The sequence below is a fragment of the Centropristis striata genome, chromosome 15 (genome assembly GCF_030273125.1).
Source record: "Centropristis striata isolate RG_2023a ecotype Rhode Island chromosome 15, C.striata_1.0, whole genome shotgun sequence".
Lineage (NCBI taxonomy): Eukaryota > Metazoa > Chordata > Actinopteri > Perciformes > Serranidae > Centropristis > Centropristis striata.
Genome location: NC_081531.1, coordinates 2,417,891 through 2,432,893, shown reverse-complemented (window position 1 = coordinate 2,432,893; position 15,003 = coordinate 2,417,891). Strand labels below are relative to the sequence as shown.

Here is a 15,003-nt window from a genome sequence, read left to right as displayed (position 1 = left end):
TAAAGGGGATGAATACTTATGCAATCATTTATTTAACATTATATATTTTTTATTAATTGACATTAATTTGTAAAAATCTTTTTTCACTTTCATATTGAAGGTTTTTTTTTTGCAAATTCTTTTTAAAAAGGCCAAATTATATTGACCATGATTTCATGTGTAAAAGCAACAAAAGGTTGAAACATCCATATTTCTGTATTTATGTTAACATATATGTATTTATTTATTCAGTTAATTATTTATTTCATCATGTATGAGTTTATTTAGTTCTGTATTTATTTATCTAGATCTATGAACACTGCAGTTGTTTTAGTGCTTTTAAGCATCATCCTTATTATTAATATTATTATCATTATTATAATAATTCAGCATGCAGGAAACTAAACATGTGACACGTTTAGTGACCTGACTGAGGCTTGTCAGTTTTAAGGAGTTTTAAGAGGCTGAAACACAAAACACAAAAAGTTTAACTGAAAAACTGAAACATTTAGGTAAGCTTTCATGTTATTTCACCAGTTTTATGGGTTATTTTCTGCATTAATCAGTATAAAGCCAAAATAAGGTGATTTATCTATGATTTAATGTGAATAAACGGATCAAAAGGCTTCGGAAACAACTGCAACATGATGCTGATGTGTAAAAAGTCTGAATTGATGCTGTCAGGTCTGAAGAACACAAGAACACTGCTGTTAAAATGATGGTTTTCTGAATGGAGTCTGGTTCAGCAGAGCTCTTTTCTTTCGGATTTTATCATTTTTTGTGTGTTTTTCTGGATTTTAAGTGAAAAAATAATGATCAGGTCATAAAGGCTGTGCTGAAAAAAATGATACCATTTTCTTAAGTTTCTATACAGGCAGAGAAAATAGATCAAAACTTGTGTCTGAGCAAAAAAAAACAAACGAGCCAAGTATGACGTTATCACATCAACAGTCACTTCTGTGAAACTTTTTCCTGCTTCTCAAACCGGCTGAACTGTCCTTCAAATGTTTCCTCATTCTCCAAAAACACAAGATGAACTGACTATTGTGTGTCTGCGATGGGAACAGAGAAGTCATTTTAGTTTGATTTAATGACCCAGGTGCAAACTGTCCCATTCCATGTTGTTTTAAAGACTTCTTTGGAATCAGGGCTGTGGGGATACAACACAGCACGTTGTTGGTTGTTGACTCTATTCAGGCATGAAAGCTCAAAAAAATTTACCTTTAAAAAAAAAAAAAAGAAAAAAGACGTGTGTGAAAGTATTAATGACAAAGACAACGGTGTGAAATCCAAATTACTTGCACAGAAAAGAAATTATAAGATACAATTCACATGAATGAATTTAAACATGCATGATACATGACTTTGGACTATTTTAATGAAAACAATTACTTTCAAGATTAATCTATCACCAAAATAATTGGTGATTATTTTTCTGAAAAGTGACTGGTTGATTAGTCAACTCGTGGCTGCAGCTCCAGTGTTGGTGTGTTATTATGAAACATAAATCTATCTGATGACAGGGCGCCGCAGGAATGAGTTCTTAAACCAGGAAGTGTAGTCCCCTCTGAAGCTAACAGCAAGGCCAATCCATTTACTTTTACTGTCTCTTGATGCCAAATAAAATATTTTCTGTATACAGTAGAAACAAAGGAAACTGCCTCGTTGTTCCAATAGTTTCAGAGGGGACTGCCAGTTAGCACGTTAGCACCCTGGGGTCTAACCTCTAAAACTCAGTGAGGACTCTGAATGTGTTGGTGGTTAGAAGCTGAAATAAAGTCTGTGGTTAAAACGAGCTGAAGAGATGTTCCTGTTTCCTTGTACAACATAAAATACGTTACTAAACACCCCCATGTGTTAATTTTGGGGGTTTTACGTGTCCGGAAAAAGGCAGCTGCTAACAAGTGGCTAAATGAGACTACAGTGACTGTCGTGGACTTTAAACATCATCACAGGACCACCGTCACCACGGTGGTCTTCTAACACGTCCAGAACAGCATCAGACAACAAACACACAGTTACCTCTACTCTGACATTCAACCCGTAAACTCTGCTTCTATGCAGATGATGTCAGTGTGTTTGTAAGGTTTTATCCCTACAGCCCTGATTCCAAAGAAGTCTTTAAAACAACATGGAATGGGACAGTTTGCACCTGGGTCATTAAATCAAACTAAAATGACTTCTCTGTTCCCATCGCAGACACACAATAGTCAGTTCATCTTGTGTTTTTGGAGAATGAGGAAACATTTGAAGCACAGTTCAGCCGGTTTGAGAAGCAGGAAAAAGTTTCACAGAAGTGACTGTTGATGTGATAACGTCATACTTGGCATGTTTGTTTGTTTATGCTCAGACACAAGTTTTGATCTATTTTCTCTGCCTGTATAGAAATTTAAAAAATGGCATCATTTTTTTCAGCCTCACCTTTATGACCTGACCAATATTTTTTCACTTTGATTTACTGGATCAACATTTATAATCCAAAAAAACACAAAAAAAATTATAAAATCCGAAAGCTGAACCAGACTCCATTCAGAAAACCATCATTTTAACAGCAGTTCTTGTGTTCTTCAGACCTGACAAAGCATCAATTCAGACTTTTTCCACATCAGCATCATGTTGCAGTTGTTTCCGAAGCCTTTTGATCCGTTTATTCACATTAAATCATAGATAAATCACCTTATTTTGGCTATATACTGATTAATGCAGAAAAGAACCCATAAAACTGGTGAAATAACATGAAAGCTTACCTACATTTTTCAGTTTTTCAGTTTCAGTCAAACACTTTTTGTGTTTTCTGTTTCAGCCTCTTAAATCTCCTTAAAACTGACAAGCCTCAGTCAGGTCACTATCGCAGACACACAATAGTCAGTTCATCTTGTGTTTTTGGAGAATGAGGAAACATTTGAAGCACAGTTCAGCCGGTTTGAGAAGCAGGAAAAAGTTTCACAGAAGTGACTGTTGATGTGATAACGTCATACTTGGCACGTTTGTTTGTTTATGCTCAGACACAAGTTTTGATCTATTTTCTCTGCCTGTATAGAAATTTAAAAAATGGTATCATTTTTTTCAGCACAGCCTCACCTTTATGACCTGACCAATATTTTTTCACTTTGATTAACTGGATCAACATTTAGAATCCAAAAAAACACAAAGAAATATTAAAATCCGACATTTAGAACACAATCCTGCTCAGTCAGGAATTATAAATGTAACATTTATAGAGGAGAAATGAGGAGACCGTCTAGTTCTATCTTTTATCCTAAATATATTTGACCTTATCTCCAGTTTTACGAGGCATCAAACACAAACTGGCCTCATGGAGTTTGAAGTTGATGGGAATGTCTACAGAAGTTAACAGAGCATTTAAATAAGAATCTGCAGCACAGCAGAGCTCTGCTGAACCAGACTCCATTCAGAAAACCATCATTTTAACAGCAGTGTTCTTGTGTTCTTCAGACCTGACAAAGCATCAATTCAGACTTTTTACACATCAGCATCATGTTGCAGTTGTTTCTGAAGCCTTTTGATCCGTTTATTCATATTAGATCATAGATGAATCACCTTATTCTGTTTTCTACTGATTTATGCCTAAAACCCCATAAAATTAGTAAAATGACACGAAAGCTTCCCTTCATTTTTGAAGTTTTTCAGTTGAACTCTTTGTGTTTTGTGTTTCAGCCTCTTAAAACTCCTTAAAACTGACAAGCCTCAGTCAGGTCACTAAACGTGTCACTTGTTGGGTAGTTTCCTGTGAGTCCCCTGGTCCGGCCGGTGAGCCTGGTTGGAGGGGCAGCTGGGGACGAGGCCCCCTGAAAAGCCTGGATCTATTTTTTTTCTATTTTTGCTGTTTTTCCTCAAAGTGTCCTGAGTTGGGGGGCAGTGTGTAGCAGGAGTACCAGCCTGAGGTGCCTTCCCTCCGGCCTAAACCTGTGGCAATGTCCCCTGGAAGAAGCCTGGATCTTGTTTTCTTCCTTCCATTTTTAGGGCTTGAATAGACTTTATTCTGTTTCATTTTCGTTTAATTCATGATGTATCCTATTTCATTTATTCTATATTATTTTATTATTCATATTAATTGATTTTATATTCCTTTTACAGGACTTTATTACCTCTTTTCATGACTATAAAGACTGCCATGCACTTAAACAGGGGTTTTTATACAGGCCGTTTTTGCCCTCTGCTGGTCATAACGTTGAATTGCATTTTCAGAGTTTAGATTAGGACCGGTGCCTCTAACAGAGCCCAGCCGGCCCAGAGAGCCTCTATTCCAGCCTCAGCTTGTGGCAATGACGCCTTGAAAAAAAGCCTGGAGCTTGCTTTCTTCCTTCCGTTTTTTGGGGCTTTTATAGACTATATCATATTAATTTTCCTTAATTTCATGATGTACTACATTTAATTTATTCTATATTATTTTATTATTCATAGTATTTGATTTTATATCCCTTTTATGAACCTTTTTTATGAAATAAATCACTTCAATGCCAGCAACCTTCTGGGGTTAAAAAAAAGGAAACAATACTGTGAGAAAGTGGACATGATCCTCCTCAGACACATTACATCTTTATCTCACTCTTTAATTAGTGTTCCAAATTGATAGTTCAGTAACTTTATGAGAGTTATTTAGGTGAATTGGCTCTTTTCTCTGTTTTACAGAGTGGTGTTACAATTGTGAGATGGCTTAGATTAAATCAAGTCATATCATTTATTATAATTAATAATTATTTTTGATAACTGTTAATAAAAAAATTATAAATACAAAAATAAATACAAAATAGGTAAATCAGAGACACATGCTGAATTAAATAAATATATAAATAAATGAATGTTGAAATAAATACAGAAACAAACTTAAGAAAGGCCACAGGAAGAGTTTTAGTGATATGCTTATTATTAATTCACATGTCCACTATTATATTTTGTCTTCATGCTTAGAGATAGAGATGAAAAAATCAGAACATTTAATTTGTACATTGCAGTGCATTGCACTTTGATCCTGAGAAGATTATTACAGATTCAACACAACATGATTCATAATAAACAGATTACGTTTCAGATCGATTAACCCTCTAAACCCCACCAGCCTGCAGGGGATTAAAAAATCACCAAAAATACACAGTTCATTGTAGAAAGAAACTAAACTTTCAGACAGTCCCTGATCGGATCATAGTTTATCAAAGTTTATGTTAGAAAAAAGAACCAAATTGAAGCTTAAACTTGTAATATTTCTGTCAGAATCACCTTTTTCATGTCTCATTTAAAATGTGTACGACATTTGTGACACTTGTGGGCACTTGGAAAAGTGTTTCTATATAGATTTACTTTCATTACAGTTTAATTATTTTTTATCTGATTTATGATTTTATGCCATTCTAACTGAGTTACTCTGTACTAAGACATGTTTGAGTTGTTCCCACTTCTAGCCATGATTTTGCTGATTCCATAGAGCTGCAGGACTTATAGATTAATATAGATTTATATACTGCAGTGAAAAACAAGAACACAGACAGTAAAATCTAAAAAAGGGCAAAAAACAACCTGAAACGGTGAAAGTGGAGAAAAACAGGAAGTGTTTCTGTCTCACATGGGGAAAAGCAGATGACCGCTGAACCAGTAGTAGTGATAAAGACTGTCGTACATCATCGTATTATGCCACAGGCGAACAAACACGGCGTCTCCGACCTCCAGGAGCAGCGTGACGCTGTTGGACCCCGTCCCGTAACCGGTCTTCTGCCCCTCCCACGCCATGCCGATGATCTCTGAGTTCTTGATGAGGGCGGCAGCTGAAGGATGTTTGTTGTCTGCAATTGTGCCGACGTGCCACTCGAAGTGGTACGCTCCCTTCACCGGTGCGGTTAAAAACACCTGTTGGATTTTTAAATGTTAATTTGAATCATCTCACAAACACACTGACATCATCTGCATAGAAGAGGAGTTTACGGGTTAAATGTCAGAGTGGAGGTACCTGTGCGTTTGTTGTAGCCGTTTCCGATGTTGGTCTGGACGTGTTTGAAGATCAGCGTGGTGGGGACATTAAAAGGTCCCAGAACCACTCTACCTGAAGGCACCAGAGCGACAGAGAACGCCACCTGTCGGCCTGACAAACACAACAGCAAGGCCCAGGAAAATATTAGAATTATCCTGTTTTCGAGAGGTTTGCATGTTAAATTTTTCAACTGAAGCGATGAGAGTCATTACCTTGTTGCTGTTTTTTCAGCCTGTGCAGCTCTGCCTGCTGTTTCTGCACCTTTGCAGCTTGTTCTGTAAAAAAAGTTTTGATTAAAGGTCAGCTGATCTCATCTCGTTAAATCGCAAATCCCAAAATCAAATCGATTCCAATCGAAAGTAAATATTATATTGTACTGTAATGATAATTAACCACACGTTTATTCTCCACATATATTAGAATTATTTCCTTTTCAAGAGTTGTGTATGTTCAATTTTTCAACTGAAGTGATGAGAGTCATTACCTTGTTGCTGTTCTTTCAGCTTGTTCATCTCTGCCTGCTGTTTCTGCACCTTTGCATCTTGTTCTGTAAAAAAAGTTGTGATTAAAGGTCGGATGATCTCGTCTCGTATAAATCGAAAATCCCAAAATCAAATCAAATCAAATCAAAAATAAAGTTAATATTGTATTGTGATGATACTTCAACATACCTTTATTCTCCACATGTAAGAGTCTGATTTCCACCTTCTGCTCAATCAGTGAGGCAGTCATCTCTGTCAGAGCGTCGTAGATATTTGGCTGACAAGTTGCGGTGCTTTTAACCATAAAGCTGGAGGCGGCAAGCAGCAGCAGCAGGAAACTCTCAGCGACCTTCATCATCACACTCCTCGTTGAACTGATTCGTCTGTGAACCTGCAGCAGCTTTATACAGAGAGGACTGAAGGTCACAAAAAGCTGCAGAATGTTTCCTCATTCCCCCAAAAACACAAAACTCAACACATGATCCAGTGTGTCGACATCAGAATGAGGAAAACAGATGGAAACAACTGAACAACGTTTGAATTAGATGAGATTTAAAGTAAAATAAAACCACTCCTGCAAACACGGCACTTTGAGACAGTAATCCATGCCTTCGTGACCACTCGGCTGGATTACTGTAACGCACTTTATATGGGGGTTAGTGGGTCCTCCATTAACTGGTACAAAATGCTGCTGCATGTCTTTTAACTGGCACAAGAAAGTATGAGCACATTTCACCTGTTTTAGCTTCACTGCACTGGCTGCCCGTTCATTTTAGGATTCATTTTAAAATGATTTTATTTGCTTTTGAACCTTTAATGGTCTTGCTCCTCCTTACCTCTCTGAGCTGCTGCACCCCTACTCTCCTACCGCTCTCTCAGGTCAGCTGACCAGCTTCTCCTGAGAGTACCAGAGCTCGGCTGAAGCTCAGAGGGAACCAGCTTTTGCCATCTCAGCTCCAAAACTGTGGAATGAATTGCTGCTGCACATCAGACATCCTCCTCACTGTCTCATTTTAAATCTCTTCTTAAAACCCACCTCTTCTCGTTGGCTTTTAACACCACGTAGAGTGTTGATTTTATGTTGATTTCATGATTTTTTGTTTTTATTGTATTCATGCATATTTTATTTTGTTCGGGCAGTACATTTTACATTTTATTTTATTTATTTTTATCCCATTTTTAATTTATTTTATCTTATTGCATCTTACTGATCTATTGTTTACTACATCTCATTTATAAATGATAAAGTAAAGTAAAGTAAAATAAAAGTTGTCAACATGTTAAAGACTGAACATTTGAATGTTTATTAGTTTTAACACTTTGCTAAAACATTGTTTATTTCTCTTTATAAAAACTTTATTACTTGATTTTCTGCTTATAAATGCACGAATGTTCTGAATAATTTAAAACTTTTAGACGCGAGACCGTCGTTACATTTCTTGTGCTGAATGTGAACATTTTTATAGTTTATTATTTATTAATTGTGTTCAGTGAATAAACTTGCAGAATAACTGAAAGATTTCTTTGTTGTTGCTGTTTTCCTGCTAAGGACAGAAGCTGCTAAAATCTATAGTAGCAGTTAATGAATAAATGTCCTTTTAATGTAATAAAAAGATTAAAATAAATACAGTTAGGAATTAATTATTTGATAAAATTACGATGTTTAATGATTTTTCATTTTCTTTATTTACCTTTTGAATTAATTCCCATTTTATTATTTACTTTTTTAAAAACTTTAATTTAAAGTGTAATTTTTCTTCCTTTTATTAAATTATCTACTTACATTATATATATTAAATGTATATATTTATTGCATTTTTCTAAATGTATTTACTCATTTTCAAATTTCTATATTTTATTTATTATTTTCCCAAACTGATTTATTCATGCATTTTTTTAAAAATTCATACATCTGTTAAATAAAGACAATCAATTTAGTTATCAAGTCAATTATTTTTTATTTATTTTGGCAGCTTCTGCATGAATATAAAAAGTGTTTTTTTGTTGTCTTTCTTGAAAAATAACTGCCCTAACTTTTGCACAAGTTATTTGTTCATTTTCAGAAACAGACTACACATCATATTTAACGTTATTTTTTTCATACGGTCACTCTGTAAAGATAATAATATTTTCACTGGAGCTGTTCTGTCTGTTCGCTCTGATGTTTGTTAGCGTGACCGTTGTTGGAATGAGGTTTGTTTGCAAACAAAGAATCTTGTGCATGTTATTTTATTCAAATACACTATATGGACAAAAGTACATAAATAAAACTTTAATATGGAGTTGGTGCGTCTTTTGCAGCTATAACGGCTTCCACTCTTCCTGGAAGGCTTTACACATGATTTCAGAGTGTTTCTGTGGTTATTTGTGCCCATTCATTCTGTCGAGCATTTATCAGATCAGGCCATAGACGGTATTTAAATAATGGACGTAGTCACCGTGACGTCACCTGTTGGTTTGTGTCCCGTTGGAAGCATCGAGTTGTCTGTTAGTCCAACCAAACGCTGAACAAACATTTAATGAACAAAACGTTCAAATAAACTGTCATTAAGTGAAAATACAGTGAAAGGCTCAAAGTTATGAGACCAAACCGCTAAACGTCCTCTTTTCTATCTATATAACGTTATATATAACTTTATTGACACGTTGCCGTGGATTCGCATTGTTCTGCTTCTCTCCTTGTTAGTGACCTGTCAATCAAAGGTAGCCCCGCCCCAAATCATACGATTCTTTATCTTCTATTTTCTTCTAAATGGGGCCATTATTTACACTATTAACATCAGATTGTCTTAAGAAGATTTTTTACTAGCGATTGAGACCATAGTGTTGTCCTGAAAAACATTTCTGAGGGAATAAATCAAGTGACAAGTTTTCATATTTTGCATTGAAATGAATGGGCAGATTTTTTTTCGCAGCCAATCTTAGCGCCCCCTGCTGGAATTTTTGGTAGAATGCAGCTTAAGGCAGTTACTGGTTTGCCTCCCTGCTCAGACCAGGAGGTTGCCGCCTGGGTCAGGCACTAGCCCCTCTCAGCTGTGGCTCAGTTGGTAGAGCGGTCACCAACTGATTGGATGGCCGGTGGTTCGATCCCTGATTCTCACCATCTCCTGACTTCTACTGTTCAGTGATCTGTTCTCTGGGTTGTTAGTGTGTTCTTGTGTCTTCATGGTACAATTGACCTATGGCTAAGCCCCGCCCCCTCCACTCACTCGGACAAACTGTCAACATTCGGTGACGGGCACTATGGCAGCTGTGACAGTCGGAGAAATTTCACAGGAGGCAGTTAATCACTTTTGGAGACAGGGAAATGAAATATCATCTTGAAGTCACCAAAAGGGCCTTCATTAACAGGTTAGAGGTTTTCACTCGTCTTTTCACCCCACTGACACCGCTCATTCTGCTGCTTGTTGTAAACAAACAGAGATCGCTAAGTGAACACCTCCTGCAGCAGCAGCACATACACACTGTACTGCTACAGAGCTAACTGTTAGCCTGTTAGCACATACACACTGTACTGCTACAGAGCTAACTGTTAGCCTGTTAGCACATACACACTGTACTGCTACAGAGCTAACTGCCGCTAACTGCCGCAAAGGAGGTAACAAGCCGGCCGACCTCGTTAGCGCTCGTTAAGACGGAGTCGCTGGATTTGTCTCCAGTCATTAATGAGGAGATATTGATTTTGATATTGATAGATATTGATTGATTGAAGAAATGCACACCGTTTGACCATTTTAAACTTAAAATCTCAAGAAAAAACACATAAAAACGACTGAAAACGGACTAACTCCAATGCATTTCAATGGATGTGGAAGCAGAGAATGTCCGAGTGTATTGAGTTAGCTATGCGCACTGTGATTGGCTCATCACGTTTGGGGGTGTGGCTTAGCCATAGGTGAATTGTAGCAGGACTAGTGATGAACCAGAGACTGGAGCTCCCAGACACACATGTTTTTATACTACGATCACTTAAAACACATCAGCTGGACTCAGCTGATCTCATCTCACTAACTGTGACTCTGCTGCATCAACCAGCTGGAACTCTGTTGAATTAGTTCAGTTACTTTAAAGGGGATGAATACTTATGCAATCATTTATTTAACATTATATATTTTTTATTAATTGACATTAATTTGTAAAAATCTTTTTTCACTTTCATATTGAAGGTATCAAATTATATTGACCATGATTTCATGTGTAAAAGCAACAAAAGGTTGAAACATCCATATTTCTGTATTTATGTTAACATATATGTATTTATTTATTCAGTTAATTATTTATTTCATCATGTATGAGTTTATTTAGTTCTGTATTTATTTATCTAGATCTATGAACACTGCAGTTGTTTTAGTGCTTTTAAGCATCATCCTTATTATTAATATTATTATCATTATTATAATAATTCAGCATGCAGGAAACTAAACATGTGACACGTTTAGTGACCTGACTGAGGCTTGTCAGTTTTAAGGAGTTTTAAGAGGCTGAAACACAAAACACAAAAAGTTTAACTGAAAAACTGAAAAATTTAGGTAAGCTTTCATGTTATTTCACCAGTTTTATGGGTTCTTTTCTGCATTAATCAGTATAAAGCCAAAATAAGGTGATTTATCTATGATTTAATGTGAATAAACGGATCAAAAGGCTTCGGAAACAACTGCAACATGATGCTGATGTGTAAAAAGTCTGAATTGATGCTGTCAGGTCTGAAGAACACAAGAACACTGCTGTTAAAATGATGGTTTTCTGAATGGAGTCTGGTTCAGCAGAGCTCTTTTCTTTCGGATTTTATCATTTTTTGTGTGTTTTTCTGGATTTTAAGTGAAAAAATAATGATCAGGTCATAAAGGCTGTGCTGAAAAAAATGATACCATTTTCTTAAGTTTCTATACAGGCAGAGAAAATAGATCAAAACTTGTGTCTGAGCATAAAAAAACAAACGTGCCAAGTATGACGTTATCACATCAACAGTCACTTCTGTGAAACTTTTTCCTGCTTCTCAAACCGGCTGAACTGTCCTTCAAATGTTTCCTCATTCTCCAAAAACACAAGATGAACTGACTATTGTGTGTCTGCGATGGGAACAGAGAAGTCATTTTAGTTTGATTTAATGAGCCAGGTGCAAACTGTCCCATTCCATGTTGTTTTAAAGACTTCTTTGGAATCAGGGCTGTGGGGATACAACACAGCACGTTGTTGGTTGTTGACTCTATTCAGGCATGAAAGCTCAAAAAAATTTACCTTTAAAAAAAAAAAAAAAAAAAAGACGTGTGTGAAAGTATTAATGACAAAGACAACGGTGTGAAATCCAAATTACTTGCACAGAAAAGAAATTATAAGATACAATTCACATGAATGAATTTAAACATGCATGATACATGACTTTGGACTATTTTAATGAAAACAATTACTTTCAAGATGAATCTATCACCAAAATAATTGGTGATTATTTTTCTGAAAAGTGACTGGTTGATTAGTCAACTCGTGGCTGCAGCTCCATCGTTGGTGTGTTATTATGAAACATAAATCTATCTGAACCCCATAAAATTAGTAAAATGACACGAAAGCTTCCCTTCTTTTTTTTAAGTTTTTCAGTTGAACTCTTTGTGTTTTGTGTTTCAGCCTCTTAAAACTCCTTCAAACTGACAAGCCTCAGTCAGGTCACTAAACGTGTCACTTGTTGGGTAGTTTCCTGTGAGTCCCCTGGTCCGGCCGGTGAGCCTGGTTGGAGGGGCAGCTGGGGACGAGGCCCCCTGAAAAGCCTGGATCTATTTTTTTTTCTATTTTAGCTGTTTTTTTTCTATTTCTATCAGTGTGTAGCAGGAGTACCAGCCTGAGGTGCCTTCCCTCCGGCCTAAACCTGTGGCAATGTCCCCTGGAAGAAGCCTGGATCTTGTTTTCTTCCTTCCATTTTTAGGGCTTGAATAGACTTTATTCTGTTCATTTTCCTTCAATTCATGATGTATCCTATTTCATTTATTCTATATTATTTTATTATTCATAGTATTTGATTTTATATTCCTTTTACAGGACTTTATTACCTCTTTTAATGAGTATAAAGACTGCCATGCACTTAAACAGGAGTTTTTATACAGGCCGTTTTTGCCCTCTGCTGGTCATAACGTTGAATTGAATTTTCAGAGTTTAGATTAGAACCGGTGCCTCTAACAGAGCCCAGCCGGCCCAGAGAGCCTCTATTCCAGCCTCAGCTTGTGGCAATGACGCCCTGAAAAAAAGCCTGGAGCTTGCTTTCTTCCTTCCGTTTTTTGGGGCTTTTATAGACTATATCATATTAATTTTCCTTAATTTCATGATGTATTACATTTAATTTATTCTATATTATTTTATTATTCATAGTATTTGATTTTATATCCCTTTTATGAACCTTTTTTATGAAATAAATTACTTTAATGCCAGCAACCTTCTGGGGTTAAAAAAAAGGAAACAATACTGTGAGAAAGTGGACATAATCCTCCTCAGACACATTACATCTTTATCTCACTCTTTAATTAGTGTTCCAAATTGATAGTTCAGTAACTTTATGAGAGTTATTTAGGTGAATTGGCTCTTTTCTCTGTTTTATAGAGTGGTGTTACAATTGCGAGATGACTTAGATTAAATCAAGTCATATCATTTATTATAATTAATAATTATTTTTGATAACTGTTAATGAAAAAATAATAAATACAAAAATAAATACAAAATAGGTAAATCAGAGACACATGCTGAATTAAATATATATATAAATAAATGAATGTTGAAATAAATACAGAAACAAACCTAAGAAAGGCCACAGGAAGAGTTTTAGTGATATGCTTATGTATTAATTCACATGTCCACTATTATATTTTGTCTTCATGCTTAGAGATAGAGGTGAAAAAATCAGAACATTTAATTCGTACAGATATTGTGGCATTGCACTTTGATCCAGAGAAAATTATTACAGATTCAACACAACATGATTCATCATAAACAGATTACGTTTCATTAACCCTCTAAACCCCCACCAGCCTGCTGGGGATTAAAAAATCACCAAAAATACACAGTTCATTGTAGAAAGAAACTAAACTTTCAGACAGTCCCTGATTGGATCATAGTTTATCAAAGTTTATGTTAGAAAAAATGACCAAATTGAAGCTTAAATTTGTAATATTTCTGTCAGAATCACTTTTTTGTACATGTGTCATTTAAAATGTGTACGACATTTGTGACACTTGTGGGCACTTGGAAAAGTGTTTCTATATAGATTTACTTTCATTACAGTTTAATTATTTTACATCTGATTTATGATTTTATGCCATTCTAACTGAGTTACTCTGTACTAAGACATGTTTGAGTTGTTCCCATTTGTAGCCATGATTTTGCTGATTCCATAGAGCTGCAGGACTTATAGATTATTATAGATTTATATACTGTAATGTAAAATGTAAAGAAAGGGCAAAAAGCAACCTGAAACGGTGAAAGTGTAGACAAACAGGAAGTGTTTCTGTCTCACATGGGGAAAAGCAGATGACCGCTGAACGAGATGTGGTGATACTGATCGTCGAGCACCTTCGCATAATGCCACAGGCGCACAAACACGGCGTCTCCGACCTCCAGGAGCAGCGTGGCGCTGTTGGACCCCGTCCCGTAACCGATCTTCTGCTTCTCATGTGCCGAGGAGATGATCTCTGAGTTCTTTACAAGGACGGCAGTCGAACTATGTCTGTTGTCTCCATTTGCGCCGACGTGCCACTCGAAGTGGTACGCTCCCTTCACCGGTGCGGTGAAAACACCTGTTGGATTTTTAAATCTTAATTTGAATCATCTCACAAACACACTGACATCATCTGCACAGAAGCTTTTTAGTTCACGGGTTAAATGTCAGAGTGGAGGTACCTGTGTGTTTGTTGTAGCCGTTTCCGATGTTGGTCTGGACGTGTTTGAAGATCAGCGTTTTATGGACATTAAAAGGTCCCAGATGCACTGTACCTGAAGGCACCAGAGCGACAGAGAACGCCACCTGACGGCCTGACAAACACAACAGCAAGGCCCAGGAAAATATTAGAATTATTCTGTTTTCAAGAGGTCTGCATGTTAATTTTTCAACTGAAACGATGAGAGTTGTTACCTTGCAGCTGTTTTTTCAGCTTGTTCATCTCTGCCTGCTGTTTCTGCATCTTTGCAGCTTGTTCTGTAAAAAAAGTTGTGATTAAAGGTCGGATGATCTCGTCTCATATAAATCGAAAATCCCAAAATCGAATCAAATGAAATCAAATCAAATCAAAAATAAATATAATATTGTATTGTGATGATACTTCAGCATACCTTTATTCTCCACTTGTAAGAGTCTGATTTCCACCTTCATCTCTGTCAGAGCTTCGTAGATATTTGGCTGACAAGTTGCGGTGCTTTCAACCATAAAGCTGGAGGCGGCGAGCAACAGCAGCAGCAGGAAACTCTCAGCGACCTTCATCATCACACTCCTCGTTAAACTGAGTCGTCTGTGAACCTGCAGCAGCTTTATACAGAGAGGACTGAAGGTCACTAACAGCTGCAGAATGTTTCCTCATTCCCCCCAAA

The 15,003-nt window shown here is 36.5% G+C and overlaps 1 protein-coding gene across 1 annotated transcript; it reads right to left on the bottom strand.

The window, feature by feature from the left end:
* Positions 1-5,556: 5,556 nt before the first annotated feature.
* Positions 5,557-6,799, bottom strand: LOC131986952 (complement C1q-like protein 4). Its single transcript, XM_059352092.1, has 4 exons — positions 6,634-6,799; positions 6,175-6,237; positions 5,939-6,073; positions 5,557-5,837 (listed from the first exon to the last, which is right to left on the bottom strand). Exons 1-4 carry the CDS (start codon positions 6,797-6,799, stop codon positions 5,557-5,559), a joined length of 645 nt encoding a protein of 214 aa, XP_059208075.1.
* Between the last annotated feature and the right edge of the window lie 8,204 nt (positions 6,800-15,003).

Bases quoted from the DNA above. Each gene is read 5' to 3' on its own strand.
- LOC131986952 (XM_059352092.1), bottom strand. From the start codon at position 6,799: ATGAAGGTCGCTGAGAGTTTCCTGCTGCTGCTGCTTGCCGCCTCCAGC. The intron at 6,238-6,633 runs GTATGTTGAAGT...CTTTTTTTACAG, and splicing joins CTTACATGTGGAGAATAAAG to AACAAGCTGCAAAGGTGCAG. The intron at 6,074-6,174 runs GTAATGACTCTC...TGTGTTTGTCAG, and splicing joins GCTGAAAAAACAGCAACAAG to GCCGACAGGTGGCGTTCTCT.